This window comes from Sinocyclocheilus grahami, unplaced genomic scaffold, assembly GCF_001515645.1.
Source record: "Sinocyclocheilus grahami isolate Dianchi unplaced genomic scaffold, SAMN03320097.WGS_v1.1 scaffold396.1, whole genome shotgun sequence".
Classification (NCBI taxonomy): domain Eukaryota; kingdom Metazoa; phylum Chordata; class Actinopteri; order Cypriniformes; family Cyprinidae; genus Sinocyclocheilus; species Sinocyclocheilus grahami.
This window is the reverse complement of record NW_015505575.1, coordinates 8856-28246: the sequence shown is the minus strand read 5'-3', so window position 1 is coordinate 28246 and position 19391 is coordinate 8856. Positions and strand designations below refer to the sequence as shown.

General features: G+C 38.0%; 1 protein-coding gene across 1 annotated transcript; it reads right to left on the bottom strand.

Annotated features, from left to right (window-relative positions):
• Positions 1–1116: 1116 nt before the first annotated feature.
• On the bottom strand, positions 1117–19145 carry LOC107550318 (kinetochore protein Nuf2-like). Its single transcript, XM_016231591.1, has 11 exons — positions 18970–19145; positions 18694–18824; positions 14584–14679; positions 14379–14452; positions 14213–14306; positions 13903–13965; positions 10507–10644; positions 10182–10322; positions 6149–6324; positions 1647–1782; positions 1117–1277 (listed from the first exon to the last, which is right to left on the bottom strand). The coding sequence occupies exons 1-11, from the start codon at positions 18995–18997 to the stop codon at positions 1170–1172; spliced, it is 1185 nt and encodes a 394-aa protein (XP_016087077.1). The 5' UTR covers positions 18998–19145; the 3' UTR covers positions 1117–1169.
• Positions 19146–19391: the final 246 nt, after the last annotated feature.

Here is a 19391-nt window from a genome sequence, read left to right as displayed (position 1 = left end):
ATCTATGAAGCCTGGTTAAATCCAACTGATTGAAGCAACAATGAATCCAGAATCAACAAAAGAACCACAAAGAATTATTGCTTAGTCATTATACACAGCCAGCAGACTCCTGAATATCCTAAGACACAAATATAAAATAAACATATGTCTGGCTTTCAGAAAAAGATCGTTTTAAATCTTGTTTTCTTGATGTGTTGCTTGAGGGGGGCAGAAGAGCACATTAGTTTTGGTGTGAAATGCAGTGCTCCCGTGCGTCATCTAGTGGTTGAGATGAGAATATGTATGTAACACCCTGAAGATGTCTAACTGGTCTAACGGAGTCACAAAGTCTAAGATTCAAATCTGGATGCTCTCTGCTGGCATTACATTAAGTTACAACATAAAGTGCTACATATGTTATAGGACAGAGCTCCTGGAGACCCACTGTACTGCAAAGTTTAGCTCCAACCCTAATCAAGCTCAACATTTTCAGGATAAAATGGAACTGAACTTAGCTGGATAGCGGGTCTCCAGGGGCAGGGTTGAAGACTTGTGTTATAGGAGACGTATAAGCATTGTATCCGAAATCTGTACGTGATCACTGATAAAATGAAGACTTTTTTTTAGGTGGTTATCGAAATACTGTTACTGGTAGCGTAACTCAGAAGTTGCCTTGGTTGTGTATTTTTTTTTTTTTTTTTCATGTACTCCTCCTTTCATAGCTGCATCACCACCTCTACTGTGCATCTGATTTGATATATATTTTTAGATTTTCTCTGAATCTGAGCCCAGTTGAATCATAAAGGCCATCACAGGATCAGAGGTCATAGTTTAAAGGCCCGCTCAGACCAAGAACTAAAAAAATACAATAATTACATTAGTGTTCAAACACAGTTTTGAATGTACACCAAAATAAAAACCTGATACCCTGAATCCCACCCCTTTAAAACAAATCCATTAAAACTTCATTTGAACAGGCGACACTCAAATGTTCCCAATAAAAGAGTTTTATATAAGAACAATACTGGTGTTAGAAGTCACCTGTATAGGCAGACCGGTAAGTAACTTTTTGCCACCTAGCATTCAACTACAATTCTATTAGGAGAAAATACACTTAGAAATGACAAAACACAGACACTGAACAAATGCATGGATTTAAAAATAACAGTAAAGAGTATAAAATAGAAATTCTAGAAATGTGATTTCATTTTTAAGGTGTCTGCATTGGTCTCCACCACAATGCTCTCAATCCGCTTGTTGTACTGCTCCAAAGTTGTGAGAAGACGTTCATAGAACTCCTGTGGAAGAAAAGGAATAGATATTATGACACATAATTAAACTAGCCCATTTAAATGAACATGCTAAAGAACAAACAGAAGATTGTAACAAAAAACTGCTATCATTGGGTGTTTGCACATATAACTCGAATTAAAAGAACCAAACCCAGTTCACTTAAAGTGAACCAGAAAGGGAACCAGCCTAAAGTGATTTCAGTCCTTTTGGTGTTCAAAGTATAGTGAACTCAAAAGAGAACTTGTTTCTTTTGTTGTTCCTCTTCAGTACTGAAGGGATCTCAGACCCATTCTCGTTCACACCACAACTTCATGAGAGCTCAGACCCCAGCTAAGAACTACATTTACTTAAGAATTATTGAAAAGTAAGTGCACCTGGGCTTTTTGAGTTTGCTGGTTGCACTTTTCTCTAAGCTTCTGCATCTTTTCCTTGAACTGTTTAGTTTCACGGTTGCTTTCTTCTATCATTTTCACGATTTCCTCCCGTTTCTGGTGGATTTTGTCATATTGCCTGAATAAAAAAAATACATACAAATAAAATAAAAAACAGAAAGTTAGAACAGTGGTTCTCAAACATTTCAGTCCAAGTACTTCCTTGATCAAATCAGAACATTCAACTAGAGCACAGGGTGATTCTCCAGAGTCAACGTGATGCTTCCTTACGTCTCTAAGAGCCTGTTAAACAAAATTAATCAACACAAAAGACACAGGCTCGGAAACCATTTCACACTGCAAATAAGAAGGGGAAAAAAGGTGTTTTTGTAAATGAAAAAAATAAAATAAAATAAACACCACTTCTTCGTTGGTGTCAGATGAAGACACCAATATGTTTTGTAAGGTGTACAAGCAAGTAGGGCTGTACGATTAATCGAAATCGTCATAAAATCGCGATTTGAGCTTGAGATTTCTAAATCACTTTATAGCACAATTTTCCGCGCCCCGACCTCCCGCAGTATGCTATCTGAACCAATCAGAATGCAGCGCGCCTAATAACAAAACAGACCAGGCGGGCATACAAATGTAATGCCAAGTTCACACACTCCGTCTGTGGTGTGTATTTTGTCGGCGCCCATGTTAACGGATCCGAGCGTTCACACTGCACGCGATTGCGGTCCGGCAGTGCGCTCCAGGAGCGGTGCGTCTGCAGCAGTGCTGCGATCGTTTCCGCACGGAGTCTATTTCTGCTGTGCTGCACGCGCAGTATTAAAGTGACAGCGTATTATTCGCAGTAAAAATGAACATGGATTGACATGGCAATGTACTAATTACACCATACATGCATATAATTAAAGTCTACTGTTTCAGTCAACACATGGCTTTTTTGGCTAGATTTAAAACAAGGAAAAGTGCACTTTTAGATAAACAAGGCAATATTAGATGGCACTCGTGGTGGTAGTTAAACAAAGTTATATTTATTGAGTTTAAACGTGAATATGTCTATGAAAGATTGTATTACTGTACTGTGATAAAAGAAAACCACAATGCTGAAAAAGCATTTTCAGAAACAATGTTTGGATTTGAAATCAACATAATGTATAAATGTTGTGTTTGTGGTAAACATCCGCGGATCAGGAGCGGACTGCAAACGCGTCCTGTGCGAAAGCACAATGAGTCCGTGCCGCTTCTGCACCGCATACACGTACTGTACGCACTGCAGATGGAGTACGTGTGAACCTGGCTCAACAAATCTAGTTCAGCATCTGAGGCAACGCCACAAAGAGCTTTATGACCAATGCATGACTCTGGACAAGGGATTTTTTCTTTCTTCTGCCATATGTGTCTATTCTAGAGACATTTTGTTACACCTTTACTAAGTGATTATTTTGCCTTATGTCTGTTCTAGAGACATGTTCCAGCTTCTTGATAAAGCTCTAATTGGTTTTCTATTGGAAATATGTTTCAAATTCACACTGAATGCATTAATGACTGTAAAGTTACAAAGTCAAAATTGATCAAAGAAATCGCGATAGGTTGTTTTTGTCCATATCGCACAGCCCTACAAGCAAGTGCTTCTTTTTCACAGGGAACAGAAAAAAGGTTAGAGTGGGTCTGCTGTGACCCTAATCTTTAGCTATTAAGATTAGGTATTCCCAATAATTCTGGAAAATAATACTTCCCAAAGTAATGGGTGGAAAAGTTCTTCTGCACAAATTGAAACTCAAACATTTGACCACAGGGCAGATTAAGAAAAAAAATCTTGTTTGTACAGTTCCAAATTTCAGCAATAATAAATTAATTCTTACACCACCTAATCTAGACACTTCATACATATGTGCTAAATTTTCACCAAAAAGTGAAAATACTCATTTAGAAAGTATTTAACTTTCTTCAGGTGCAAGAACAGCAAAAATCAATAATGTAAAACATGACCGTAATCTAGAGGACGAATCAGTGTCTACTAATGCAAACAGGTTTAAGAAAAATGCTAATGTTTGATCTTGATTTTTTTTACGCTACTTATGCTTTTTTTTTATAGTGGTCGACCGATATGGGTTTTTTGACAGACGATGCCGATATCTTGGAAAGCAGGGTGGCCGATGGCCGATTTAATTTTATTTATTTTAATTAATTTAAGAAATTTGAAATCATTTGAAAATGAATTAAAAAGTAAATGTGTTAAATAAACATACTTATACTTAAGATGACAGTATTTTTCACAAATAAATATTTAATAAAAAATAGGAAGTAAACACTGTAACCAACAGGGCACTCGGTATTCTGGGAAGTTTGTGCGCATTGGGAATCATATTTTTTCCAAATAAAGCCCAGGTAACACTCATTTTTCATACAGCACACAGTGGAAATCACATGAATATGGCAGTGGGCAAAGGCATAAAGCGCAGCATAATTTGAAATAACGAGTGTAAAGTTTGTCGATCGCGCGTCTCCAGTGAAGCTGAACTCTCCTCCTGTCTGCATTGCATTCGCACGGATCGACCGTCACGCAGAGAACACGCGATCATGCAGGATACACGTGCACACTTCACAAGATCTCAACTGGATCCAACTAAGTTTGCAAGGTTTTTGAAATTAGATGTTCATTAGTCATTCAAAGATTTGTTTAAATGATATAAATGCATATTTGCTAAATGCTGATGGAAAACAAGTATTATAATGTTTGCCTTTCTATTACTAATAATATAAAAGCAATCGTCATAATACTTTTTGTTTACATTTGAATTCCTTTGTTTAACCATTCTATCTGATTATTAGACAGATTTCTGTCCGTATTCGACAGAACTGAACAACAACAGCGAACAAGAGGGAGAATGAGAGCACTGTGTGCTCAGGCGCTGCAGCTGTCAATAAAATAATCAAATAAAAGTTCCGCCTCGAACGCATCTTGTCGGCCGATGCCGATATTTTAAAAATGCTAAATATCAGCCGATATATCGGCCTTGGCGATATATCGGTCGACCACTACTTTTTTATGCCATTTATAACCGGTACCAAATGAATTAAAGGCATCATTCAAAAAAGCACAAAAAAAACAACAACAAAGCAGTTTAAAAACTAGATTATATTTTACACTTACCCATAAATATTTTTGACTTCCTGATCTTTCACCTCTTTTTTCTTCTGTCGACGAATCTGTTGTTTAGACTCCTTGTCGAGCTTCATGGCAAGTGCCCTCTTCATCTGAGCCTCTTCATTGCTCAGGCTCTTCAGCTCTTTCTGCAAGGTTTCATTCATGGCTGCTAAACTCTGGACCTGTATAATAAAAGATCATTTAGAAAGGTTGAAGAACAAAAAATAAAAAATAAAATCAAGGAACTCAAATGTACATTTCTGCATGAATGGCAATACCAAACATAACTGGAAAAAAAGATTTTTAGGCTTTTAATACTTTCAGCAAACACCAATGTTGTGTCCAGTCCAATCAGCCGATAAACACTGCAATTCCATTCATTTTTACGTACAAATTACAGAAAGAGAAGTTTGAAAATACTCAGACATTACTTTATTGAACAACCCTCTACATTACGAGTAAATCACTCGCATATGCGACTAAATCTTCACTCTGGGCGACTAAATGATGTCTAATATTAGCCAATTGCTAATAAATTCTCAGATTTTACTCGCCAGTGTGTGAGTTGGAGGCTGAGTATAAGTTTAACAGATATATTTTCACTCGCCAAACACTCTGACTGAGCGCTTCAGAGTTTCACTCTCCGTCAAGCGATCGGTTCTATTTATCATTTCATCTCAATGGATGCGCAGCACACCTGTGTTTGTGTATTTGGCATAACGTAAACTCTAGTGTGAAGGCGCACGACTCGCTGATGCTTTCTCACACACGCAAAGTGAGAGAGAGAGAGAGAGACTTACATAACATGCAGAATTGATATGATCCATGTAAACAATATTATTTGTTGTATTTTCCTGTCAAAATAACAGAGTTCCTTTGGAATTCTTCAGCTTTTAAGAAATGCCGGGTTTTCCGGTAGTGGGTGGAACTAATGCGCAAACGACAATCTCATTGGCTGGTGCTCGCCTATTATCATCCCGGTTTAGATTTCAGCAAATCAGTTCGAGCGAATGCACACAACCGGATTAATATTCTTCTGTCCGTATTCGACAGAACTGAACAACAACAGCGAACAAGAGGGAGAATGAGAGCACTGTGTGCTCAGGCGCTGCAGCTGTCAATAAAATAATCAAATAAAAGTTCCGCCTCGAACGCATCTTGTCGGCCGATGCCGATATTTTAAAAATGCTAAATATCAGCCGATATATCGGCCTTGGCGATATATCGGTCGACCACTACTTTTTTATGCCATTTATAACCGGTACCAAATGAATTAAAGGCATCATTCAAAAAAGCACAAAAAAAAACAACAAAGCAGTTTAAAAACTAGATTATATTTTACACTTACCCATAAATATTTTTGACTTCCTGATCTTTCACCTCTTTTTTCTTCTGTCGACGAATCTGTTGTTTAGACTCCTTGTCGAGCTTCATGGCAAGTGCCCTCTTCATCTGAGCCTCTTCATTGCTCAGGCTCTTCAGCTCTTTCTGCAAGGTTTCATTCATGGCTGCTAAACTCTGGACCTGTATAATAAAAGATCATTTAGAAAGGGTGAAGAACAAAAAATAAAAAATAAAATCAAGGAACTCAAATGTACATTTCTGCATGAATGGCAATACCAAACATAACTGGAAAAAAAGATTTTTAGGCTTTTAATACTTTCAGCAAACACCAATGTTGTGTCCAGTCCAATCAGCCGATAAACACTGCAATTCCATTCATTTTTACGTACAAATTACAGAAAGAGAAGTTTGAAAATACTCAGACATTACTTTATTGAACAACCCTCTACATTACGAGTAAATCACTCGCATATGCGACTAAATCTTCACTCTGGGCGACTAAATGATGTCTAATATTAGCCAATTGCTAATAAATTCTCAGATTTTACTCGCCAGTGTGTGAGTTGGAGGCTGAGTATAAGTTTAACAGATATATTTTCACTCGCCTAACACTCTGACTGAGCGCTTCAGAGTTTCACTCTCCGTCAAGCGATCGGTTCTATTTATCATTTCATCTCAATGGATGCGTAGCACACCTGTGTTTGTGTATTTGGCATAACGTAAACTCTAGTGTGAAGGCGCACGACTCGCTGATGCTTTCTCACACACGCAAAGTGAGAGAGAGAGAGAGAGACTTACATAACATGCAGAATTGATATGATCCATGTAAACAATATTATTTGTTGTATTTTCCTGTCAAAATAACAGAGTTCCTTTGGAATTCTTCAGCTTTTAAGAAATGCCGGGTTTTCCGGTAGTGGGTGGAACTAATGCGCAAACGACAATCTCATTGGCTGGTGCTCGCCTATTATCATCCCGGTTTAGATTTCAGCAAATCAGTTCGAGCGAATGCACACAACCGGATTAATATTCATGAATCCAGAAGCTCGTTAATCCTTGGTGCGCTTTATATTGTTCGCATAATAATAATAATAAGATCTTATCAGTATTATTGTTAGTTTTTTGCCCCCATTTTTTACAGGAACACTGAATGATCAAAAAAAAAAAAGCACCAGCCCGAAGTTCATGGTTATATATATATATTATATGTGTGTGTGTGTGTGTGTGTGTGTGTGTGTGTGTGTGTGTGTGTGTGTGTTTGTAAAATGGCACAGCTAAACCCATCTTCCAGTTGCACAGATAGGTTTAACAATAAATCATGATTATAAAAGTAGCTAAAAGTCCCTATAATATTCTGTTCCCATAGTAACAACTTACCCCATATAGTGACTGCTCACCAAAAGTTATGCAAGTACCATCGATATGTTTTGCAGTTTGTTGAGGTTAGTGGATGACATCCTTTTTCATACAAAACTCCATTCATTATTATTCAACCATCACTCTGCATTGATTTCTGTAGATTTTTGCTCAAAGCACACTCTAATAAGTCACCATTTTATCTGTTAATGTTTATGCAAATATAAAACTAAGGCTAAGACCCTCTTGAGTGTTCTTAAGAAAAAACATTGCCTACACACACTCCGTGCAGCTACAGAAAATCAAAACATGAATAAGAGCATTTATTGATTTACTATCCAGTGTCTCACAAACACACACAATCATATGCCATAAACCTAACAGATTTTCTCAATGACTACTTATCAAATGTAGAACAGGGAGAACGGGAGACCTCCTCCTTCTGTAAACAGCCCACTCACTATCCCGTTCTTACCTGCAGCACACATAAATGATTAATGCTAGTGATTCAGATATTAGATTAGTTTGAGGTGAAAGGCGAGCCTATGCCAAATCCCCATTATATTTCATAACTGAGTGCTTTCAGTAACTCTTTGTTGGATAAAGCATTTTTTCACCTTTTAAACAGCTTTCCTGTCAGAAGAAACTTTCTGGTTCACATGCAATTGCCTGTATTGCCTATATGATGGACAGGCCTAAATGCAACACACGTGTATTAAAAATTACTGATGACTTTACATTCATTCTTCAGTTTGTCTGAATGTTTTGCAGATCTCATTTGTTATAATTAAAGATTTTAAACATCAATTATATAGGACTATTTTTGGGTATAGGCATTGTAGAGGGCAATCTGTCAACACATACTGTAGGTATTAAGTAATAAGGTGTTTCTGACAAAAGAGCAGCAAGCAAATGACAGTTTAAAGTGCACAATCATGAACAATAGACACGCAAATGGCAAGCAAATGTCACGCAAATAGGAGTAACTTCTCAAGATGTGTCATGCTTGACCAGACTCATAAAAGTGTTGAAGTGCAAGTTCAAGCAGTCCATGCTTCTAGTTTAAAAAAAAAACGTTTATGTGTGTGTGTGTGTGTGTGTGTGTGTGTGTGTGTGTGTGTGTGTGTGTTTGTAAAATGGCACAGCTAAACCCATCTTCCAGTTGCACAGATAGGTTTAACAATAAATCATGATTATAAAAGTAGCTAAAAGTCCCTATAATATTCTGTTCCCATAGTAACAACTTACCCCATATAGTGACTGCTCACCAAAAGTTATGTAAGTACCATCAATATGTTTTGCAGTTTGTTGAGGTTAGTGGATGACATCATGTTTCATACAAAACTCCATTCATTATTATTCAACCATCACTCTGCATTGATCTCTATAGATCTTTGCTCAAAGTACACTCTAATAATAGTATAGTATTTCAGTCTGGCAAATAAACAAAAAAAAATGTACTAGCCAATGGCGATTCAATTGCCAAGGTGTCCGTAGAGGGTTGTTGAAAGACATCGACACTTATTTATGAAGCATGCACTTATTGCCAATGGTCTGTCACTCATGCTGCAATGTAGGCAACTGTATGGCTACGTTCACACTGTCAGTTTTTGGGATTGACAACCTCATTTACTTACAGGTATGTGTCTCTAAATGCCTCGTTCACACAGCAGCTTACTTCTCGAATAGTGTCTGTGTGAACGAGCCAAGCCCCTATTTCTAACCAGTAACCATAGCGACAGCAATATGAAAGATGGCGATGTCCATAAAACTGAAAAGTTGTTTAACTCTTTGACATGACAAGACTCCAATCAAGCCGCGAGTTCACCGGTCAAATCTTCAATAAACGTCTGCAGCTTTAATATCTGGGTGGAGAGCGGAGCATTGAAGTCGCGCGCAGAACACAAAAGTTCGGTTATAGAATGCGGTTGTCACTCCCGTCATTTAACCGTACTGTGTGTGAACGTAACCATATTAAGGACTCAATTACAGGACTGACAACTGTATTCTGCTGCTGTGTGAACGTGGCCTACGACGTGTATCTGAGCTTTACCTCCTCTTTTTGCTGGTTAGTCTTGCACATGGTGCTCTGCAAGTCCTGCAGCTGTTTGAGCAAGACCTGGATTTCTGCCTCCACCTGACTTGCACACTGCACCAGCATCTGTAGCTCCACCAACCTTTCATCAGCCAGCTCCTGTCACAGACACACAGGGAAACAGCAGACAGTCAATCAAACTGATGATAACACCAATAATCAGTGTGAGAACAAAGATCTGTTCACCTGTGCAATTAATAAAATAAATAAATGGAAAAAAAACAGCTTGCTTGTTGTAAGCTAAAGTTTTACATTGCCTAAGGAGCATGCTAATTATACATACTTTGGACATCCTAATGCTCTTCACATTCTCTTTCATCCTTTCCATCTCATTTTTTAGTTCTTCAGGTGATTCCACAATTTGAGACTTGAGCTTGGCTATCTTGTCCTTCAGTGTCGCCACATCCACTTTCCTTTGAGTCTGTAGGGAAATTTAAAAAAACACTTTGCACTTCATATTCCAATCACAAACAAATACAGAAAAACAATAAATGACAAATAATAAGATAAGAGACTCAATTACAGGACTGACAACTGTATTCTGCTGCTGTGTGAACGTGGCCTACGACGTGTATCTGAGCTTTACCTCCTCTTTTTGCTGGTTAGTCTTGCACATGGTGCTCTGCAAGTCCTGCAGCTGTTTGAGCAAGACCTGGATTTCTGCCTCCACCTGACTTGCACACTGCACCAGCATCTGTAGCTCCACCAACCTTTCATCAGCCAGCTCCTGTCACAGACACACAGGGAAACAGCAGACAGTCAATCAAACTGATGATAACACCAATAATCAGTGTGAGAACAAAGATCTGTTCACCTGTGCAATTAATAAAATAAATAAATGGAAAAAAAACAGCTTGCTTGTTGTAAGCTAAAGTTTTACATTGCCTAAGGAGCATGCTAATTATACATACTTTGGACATCCTAATGCTCTTCACATTCTCTTTCATCCTTTCCATCTCATTTTTTAGTTCTTCAGGCGATTCCACAATTTGAGACTTGAGCTTGGCTATCTTGTCCTTCAGTGTCGCCACATCCACTTTCCTTTGAGTCTGTAGGGAAATTAAAAAAAACACTTTGCACTTCATATTCCAATCACAAACAAATACAGAAAAACAATAAATGACAAATAATAAGATAAGATTTCATTGAGTTTCTGATGTGCATTAAACAAAATTCAATTTCATTTTATTTTACTACCCACATAAATGGTAAATATTTTTGGTCATTACATGTTATCATACAAAGTTACAGGGATAGTCAAAACATTTGCCCATGCAGAAGCTCAACCATGCTTGCTTGACCTCATTGGCTCTTGAGTGTCAAGCACACATTAACTTACTATATTTGTTGTGTGTTGATCAGTGCTTATAGATGAATAAAAGCCTAAATTAAATTTGTCCATCACATAGAAGATATTGTCTCTCCTCAGAACATATGGATTATAGCAGGCATCTCCAACCCTGTTCCTGGAGAGTTACCATCCTGTCCACATAAATGGTAAATATTTTTGGTCATTACATGTTATCATACAAAGTTACAGGGATAGTCAAAACATTTGCCCATGCAGAAGCTCAACCATGCTTGCTTGACCTCATTGGCTCTTGAGTGTCAAGCACACATTAACTTACTATATTTGTTGTGTGTTGATCAGTGCTTATAGATGAATAAAAGCCTAAATTAAATTTGTCCATCACATAGAAGATCTCTCCTCAGAACATATGGATTATAGCAGGCATCTCCAACCCTGTTCCTGGAGAGTTACCATCCTGCAGACTTCAGTTGCAGCCCTGCTCCAACACACCTGCCTGTAATTATCAAGCAACCCCCAACCAGGTGTGGTTCAGGTGTGTTGGATTAGGCTCAGAACTGAAGTCTGCAGGACAGTAGCTATCCAGGAACAGGGTTGGAGACCACTGGATTAATTCATATCAATTCGATTTACGAGATCTTCGTACTTTTTGGTTAGAGGTCTGGTGGCATGGAGTTTCAAAAGATTGAAAATATCTTATTTTACGAATGTAAGTCTCATGTTTGGAAAAGCATGAAGGTGAGTAAAAGACAGTTTTCCTTCTTGGGTTACTTATCCCTTTGAAGAAAGATGACACCCTTTTCATGGAGATGACAAACCTATTGTTAAATAGTTTACATTCAAAGTCTATCTTCATGCCAAAAATTAACTGTTGCTATAACCATAATGTCTTAATGTATAATTAAGAGTTAAGAATTTTAGTAAAGATTTTAGAAATTGTATAACATTCCATGATATCAAGTTGGACGGGTTCCAAACCACAGTATGAAATATGAATGGAAAGTGAATTTAACCAAAGTGGGTCAAAATAACGCACTGCTTCCACACTCCGGTCTGGAAAACCAAGTAACACCGATCATATTCTCAGCGTACAACATCCTTAATATTTCAATGTTTGAAACATAATTTTTGCTATTATGCACAGTATTTGCAAGGGTGTAAAGGAAGTCATTTTACTGCATGATTTTAAGCTAAATGCATAAGTGATTTGAAATGCATATCGATATGATTAGGTTCAGCTTCTTAGAATTGTCACAACTGAACACAAGTTGATGAGAACTTATATAAACACAAACAGACGGATGTTACTGATCTGTAAGGGAACATTTTTGAGCAAAAAAAAAATTTCAGTAATATAAAACAGAGTGCACAAACAAGCACCCACACATTCAGTGAAACCATAGCAACTCTGAACAAAGCATCTGAGCCCTGTCCTAATATTAACAACAGGATTGTGATGCATGCTTTTATGATTAACCACGCACTAATCAAACGGTGCTTGTAGACAAAAAGAATGTCACGATTACCCGACTCCTCAATTTCCCGTTATTTAAAATGGTCACCGTTATTAAACCCTAAGAATTTGGAAGCTATGATTAAAAACAGGAAAAGTGGAAAAAAAAAAAAAAAAGAAATTATATTTTTAAAAATGTACTGAATTCATTCTGAGCAGTGGCACCTCCAGTGTTGTTTATGGGGTGTCCAGAAGGGCACAGAAAAACTCCCACTAAAAAAACTAATTGGTAACCTGCAACAGTTATTTCAAAAAACATCTACTTAAAGGGATAGTTCACCCAAAAATGAAAATTACCCCATGATCATCTTTGGGTGTCTGACTTTCTTCCAATATATTATTCTTTGATAATTGGAGTTAGATTAAATATCCTGGCTCTTCCAAGCTTTATAATGGCAGTGAATGGTGGTTGAGATGTTTGTTGTTAAATTCTACTGCAAAATATTTATTCCACACTTCATGTCTAGACCTTAAAATAATATTCCATGATAAAAATACTATTAACGTGGATTTGGCAGATGGAGGGCCATTGGGATGGCCACAGTTGAGGGGAGGAGCCACTGTAAGAGTGGGTCTGACTATGTGCTTTTTTCTCTCAATTTGTTTCACTCAGATGTACCTCACAATCAATGTTCCCTCTAATGTTTTTTTTCTTGCCGAGCAAAAAAAATCTCTATTGGGCAGACATTTCGGCCACCTGAGCAAAAATATTCTTTATACCAGAGCTGTACAGTGCGCACACAAAAAAAAAATTAAAAAAAAGAGTGTAACTTGTGTAATGTGCTATTTATATTTGATTTGACCCTTGAATGATGCACATTTTAGGTTACCTGAGAAAACATTTTTTACAGTGCTGTTACCAAGAAATTCTATTTAAAAATCTTTTTTTTTTAAATCGCATGCAGAGGAGTTAAATTCTTAACAATAATATAATATAGCTAATATGAGAAAATTAAGCAGTTATTTATTTATATTTTCAATAAAAATACATGAACATGTGAACTCTTTTAGTTATCTAAACATCCCCATTTAGTAGTTTGCACACTACTGTAGACGTCTGAGTTTTGTTACCGTTTTGTGCCCATCATCCGCTATTTCCCCCACTTAATCAAGCCACTCTTCTTTAAAACAGATGATGTTTTATTTAACATGTCCTTGGGTTTGCTCTCGTGTTGAGCTATTTCATCCTCAATCATTAAAGTATTTGATTTCTACAGCGACTCATTTGGCGCACATCACAATCTTTCTATTCACCGGTTCTAACTCTATTGCGACACCAAATCTATAGTGGTTTGCCTGAGCATTGCAATTATTTCGCACTTAACTATACTTCAAATCGCATGGCTTTCCCAACTTATTTTTGGGGAACACCGTTCATAATACAGAAGCAAAGATCTGTCACTACTCCTGTTACATCACAACTTTAACCCTCATGCAAAAGCTGAGAATGAAGTCTGCTAAATGAATACCGGATCTGATACATACCAGTTTCTGTGATATCTCAGCAATTTCAGTCTTGCACTGAGCAACCTTTTCATTCATTGCGCTCTAAAGAGAAAACATACAAAGTCAAATACAAAGAAGAAAGGGGGGGGGGCATGCAAGATAAGCAGTGAAAAACACTGGGCCATGTGATACCAGTTTTCAATGCATCATGTCAGGAGTGAAGTCGTCAGAATCATAAAATCAAGAGGCCATTTATGCAACAAAACAGTATGCACACAATCAGGTTCTTATTATCTACTGGAACACAGCATACAAATATAGATTCAAAACTTAATCACTGACAACTCACCACATCCTGATATTCATGCTGCGTGTTAGTTGTCAGCTCTGCCAGAACGGCCGCCAGTTCTTTAGCCTCTACTTGCTGCTCTGGCGGTATGGTGCTGTCAAGACAAGATAGGTAAAAGAAACAAAAAGACCAACCCCCCCCCCAAACAAATATGACAAACACTTACGTTAGTTTCTCAATCTTTCTCTCAGCTTCCTTTATTTCTCTTGTGTATGCCTGGAGTCTGTCCATATCGGACCGCTGTTTAACAAAAACAAAAATACAATTAGCAAAAAAAAAAAGTTATGGCTTTGATTTAATGTAAATTGTCACTGCTTCGTGGACAACAGAAGCGTCAATAACATTTTTAAATATTAAAAACGGCATCTTACAAAACTTTGCTGGTGGGCAGCAGTCATTTCCAGCCTCTGCTTTCTGAAGTGCAGGAAATTTTGGATTGCGCTCAGTATAGTGATTGTTCGCTTGCTCTCTGTCAAAAGGGTTAATTATTCAGCTCTGCATCACTTTCAAACATTACATCTGCATTAATTTAAAACAATTTAAATTTATTTAAACAAATGTTCACAATTTCTATTTTATGGTGGCTTGAATATGTTTGACATTAATATGTTTGGGTGAACTATTAAATTAAGTAGGCAGGACTGCAAAGGTGTGCAATAAGTCCCCCAGTTTTGTCATTTTGTATTAAACAAAACAAAAAAATGTGTGTCTAAAAATAAACATCTAAAAACATCATTCTTCTGTGGGGTCAGTGAAAATAGTGGCAGGGCAACAAACAAAAAAATGAGTAAAATAATAAATAAACACTGGGCCAGCGTTGCTTTTAAGCAGTGACAGATCAGTCAACTGTCCTGAACGTCTTTCACACTGGCCTCTGGACATCAGATAGTCACTACCTGACCTGGTCATGATCAAATGTTAGCTTTGCTTGGCGGCATAAAGGAAAAGTATGCAATTATTAGTGTCTGAAAACGAAAGTAAATGAGGGGAGTTGAAAGATTTCTTATCCTGTGGCTCCCTCTAGTGGACTGCAGTTGTCCTCTAGAGAGGGCATTTTTGCTCAGCTAATGCAAGTCTATGGGAAAGCTTTGATTTTTGAGAATTATTTATACAAGAATTGTAAGTCTCATCAGTTAGAAAATATATAGAAACAAACTATAGATCAGATCCAAGGTCTCTGAGTTTGGTGCCTGTAGCATTAAAGCCCTGGGAGGATATACAGGACAGTTGACAATTACTGGTCTCAGAAGAAGAATAATACGTTTAAATAGTTTAACTAGCTAATAATTTAAGTAACGTTAGTGTGGTGGATCAGTGAATGCAGGAGAAGGGGAGAGATAACACATATACTGTATATGTGTGTCTGTACAGCAGTTAAACTCAATACAAGGTTTCAGATGATGGGAGAGATGAGAACTCCTGACCAAACTTGTGGACTGAAAGTCAAGCTAGGGAATTTAAAAACAGGCACTCTTAAATGTGCATTGAAAATTGCCAGCTGATAAAACATAATCAGTCCAGTCACACCAGCTGCAAATGTCATTGTCTGTTAAAGTCTTCTGTTACTTATAATAAATTGACATGTTGATATCACATAAGCAGTCGTTCAGAATGCTCTCGGTTACATAGATGCATATTGTATGAATTAGTGAGTGTGGTGGTGCTTATGGGCTGTGGCACGGTGAGTATGAGGCTGGGAGGGAATATCAGAGTATACCCACTACAAAAAACTAGACTACACCACTGGGTTCAGTACAGTACGATTCAGTACTTGCGTTTCCACTGCCAATAGTACCCTTCTTGATAGACGTGGTGTATGCCGGAAAGTAGCGATCGACGATAAAGCGCAACAATAAGCAAAACTCTGCCTCTTTTTGTTAAATGTCAGTTTTAATGAACAATAATAGCCATTATAAAAGTATAAGTACAAAGTATAAGAGGCTTATATAAGAGGAAATAAAGACAAAAGCAAACAATTCAGTCAAATGTATGCTACAAAGTCAGTGCTGTACTACGGTAAAGTTCAAAATAAATATAAAGTTAAACATAACTTTGTGCTCGGCCAAAACGATATGACCAGGAATAAATAATAGATTCATGAGACCACGAATGCCTGTTAAATATAGCTAGGGCTGCACGATAAATCGCATGCGATATTTAACGTGCATCTTGTCAGAAAGCCGGTTCTGTAATCAGGGTAAATCTCCATCACCTGCGTGCTTTCACATTGAGCAGCATTAACTACACAGAGCCGTTGTTCACCGACAAGCTGCACCAAACCACGGCTCTGTGTAGTTAAATATCGCATGCGATTTATCGTGCAGCCCTAAATATAGCCTACCCAAAACAAATGGTCTCTCGTGTTTAATCACTACAGAGACATCAGAGCCAGTGATCGCCTGGAGCTCCGAAATCGGCATAGCACATTTTCAAATAGGTGCTATCTTTATAAATAAACCACAGATTTGAGTTTTAAACAATTACATTCTCGCCTAAAAAACTCTTAAAACTACATTTCATGACACAATAACAGTAATTTAGAAAATCACGCGGGTATTTGGGCAATGACGTTCCACAAGAACGCATATTGAGAAACTGCTATTGTCTGTGTGAAAATATAAAATTATAAAACACACGGTTACATTTTTGTGTGTTTGCACACTCTGATGTAAATAAGCCCAACACTCATGGACAGCAGAGAGGAACGAGTGAAGGAGAAGCTTTATCCCCTTGTATCACGCAAAAGTGATGATTCTAGTCAACCAATCAACGTTCTGCGGTGAGTTTAGCTCCTCCCTTTTGGTACCCTTTCCTAAAAGTGGTACGGTACGGTTCGCTAGTTTGGTACCATTTCAACTTCTGACAGTGGAAACGAAAATAATTGCGTACTGTACTGTACCGAACCCAACCCTCTACATTGCGAGTAAATCACTCGCATATGCGACTAAATCTTACTCTGGGGGACTAAATAATATCTAACATTAGCCATTGGCTAATAAATTCTTAGATTTTACTCGCCAGTATGTGCGCGCACGCGTGCGTACCTACTTAACCATATTTTGGGGACAAATTTGTACCCAAAAGTGAGCAAAACATGACAAAATCGGCAAAAACCTCAATTTGTGGATGTCCTCATTTGTAAAACTGTTATAAAAATAAAGTAAACTATGTTTTTTTTTTACTTTTGAAATAGTAAAAATTAAAAGTTTTCTGTGAGGGGTAGGGGTGGGTTTAGGTTAAAAAGTGTCTAACTATCTGTATATAAAAACAATCGAAGTCTATGTAATGTCCCAATTTAGATAGCTAAGTAAACGTGTGTGTGTGTGTGTGTGTGTGTGTGTGTGTGTGTAAAATAGTCTATCAGTCTGGCGAGTAAACAAAAAAAATGTACTAGCCAATGGCGATTATATTGCCACGGTGTGCGTAGAGGGTTGGTACCGCTCAGTGGAAACGAGCCATAAGATATTGATCGGGGAAGCAGAATAGTGATGTTACGTTCGTGAACGAATCGTTCTTTTTGAACAAATCTTTTAGGTGAACGAATCGTTCTCGTAATCCATTGACTGCTATTCCTCCCTCCAGAGCAGTCAAAGAATGACTAAACCTCGAGCCAACAGCCTTCGAGTATGAGATGCGACGGAGCATGTGATTTGTTGAATGTAGTGAACGAATTCGCCCTTCACTGAACGAGTTTCTGTTGAGTCTGAACGAGATCGAGAGATGTGTACCTGGTCAGTCGGCCATTTAGTAGCCTATCAATCTCGATCAGCGATCAGCAGAGAGCACTGTGCACATACGCTTGTTTATATATATATATTCATATTTAGCATACAGAACATAACTCCACGTTTAATCCCCGATGTATGAATGTGTAAATGTCTGACCAAACAATGAAAATGTTAATTATGCAAGAAAACCTTGTGCTTCGGCTATCTGAACAACCTATTTAGACTATTTCTTTAATGAGTAGATTGTGCACACATTTTGATAAAGCCAAATCAGTTTTCTGTAAGAAGTAAATACGTATGTAAAAGTAGACATAAGACAAGACACTATTTTTCGCCACCTGCTGGTGTATTGATGTCATCTGAAGAAATGGCCACTGAACGAATCAGTGAACGAATCATTTTGGTGAACGAACTGAAAACGAACGAATCACTTGAAAGAATCAGTAACTAGAGAAGAATGAACGCCCCGAGGACTGCAGCCAGTCAAGACCCAATTTCTTATAATCGCATTATAGTTTATATAACGTGATCAATGTTTGAGTCAATAGATGTGTTGGGTTAAATTCTGCTGAGACGAACGAAATTATTTGAAAAGTGATTCGTTCGTTCTGCTGAACGATTCAAAGAACCGACTCAGTAAAATGATCCGAACTTCCCGTCACGCTCACCGTGTCAGAAATCCGTCGTTTTCGAGCTCTCTGGAAACCCGGAGCAGTTCAGCAAGACCTGCACATGCGGATAATTATATTTTACCTTCGGATTGGGAGTAATCTCATTCTTGGTGAAATGCTTGGCCTCTTGTCCGGTCAAAACCTCGGTTCGGTAGAACTGCACGATGGCATCCAGCTTGTACACCGGGAAGGTGTTTTCACTCATGCCTGCCGCTGCAACACACAACCCGCATTCATCAACGGACTCTCTTCGCTCGCTGTGCACCGACGCGAGCCGCTGTCCAGAGCCACAACAAACACTCAAGCCTCAGAAAGCTCTGCCTCGGGGAACTCCGAGATACAGAATTATAATTATTACCATCTTGTTCACATTGTTGGTCCGACATTATTGAAACTCGACCATTAATACCCAACTGTTGTACTAACCGGGTTTACGCTTGGGTCCCTCGTCGTCAACTGCCGCAAATTCAAACTTTAGGCGCCTCTGCCGTCACTTCCGCCATAGCCTCCCTACGTCACGAGTCGTCGCGTGTAGCGCCCTCTACTGGACAGTTTATGCTCCAACATGCACACGTCTTATTTAATTAAATAATGCATTTAAAATTATAATTGTTACTGGGATAGATTATGTAGTAATCATTATGTCACGGGATATTTGCACAGCTCACGCTTATTTAGTAATGCACCTTTTTTCTTGAAGAGTGTTTCCAGAAGAAAAAAATGACCTAATTCTTACCAAAAATATCCGTGAGGTTATGCATTCAGTACATTTTAAACAAA

Coding starts and splice junctions, on each gene's coding strand:
- LOC107550318 (XM_016231591.1), bottom strand. CDS start 18,997: ATGTCGGACCAACAATGTGAACAAGATG. Junction 6,325..10,181: donor CTAACCAGCAAAAAGAGGAG/GTAAAGCTCAGA, acceptor TTTATTATACAG/GTCCAGAGTTTAGCAGCCAT. Junction 1,278..1,646: donor AGCAAACTCAAAAAGCCCAG/GTGCACTTACTT, acceptor TTTCTTCCACAG/GAGTTCTATGAACGTCTTCT.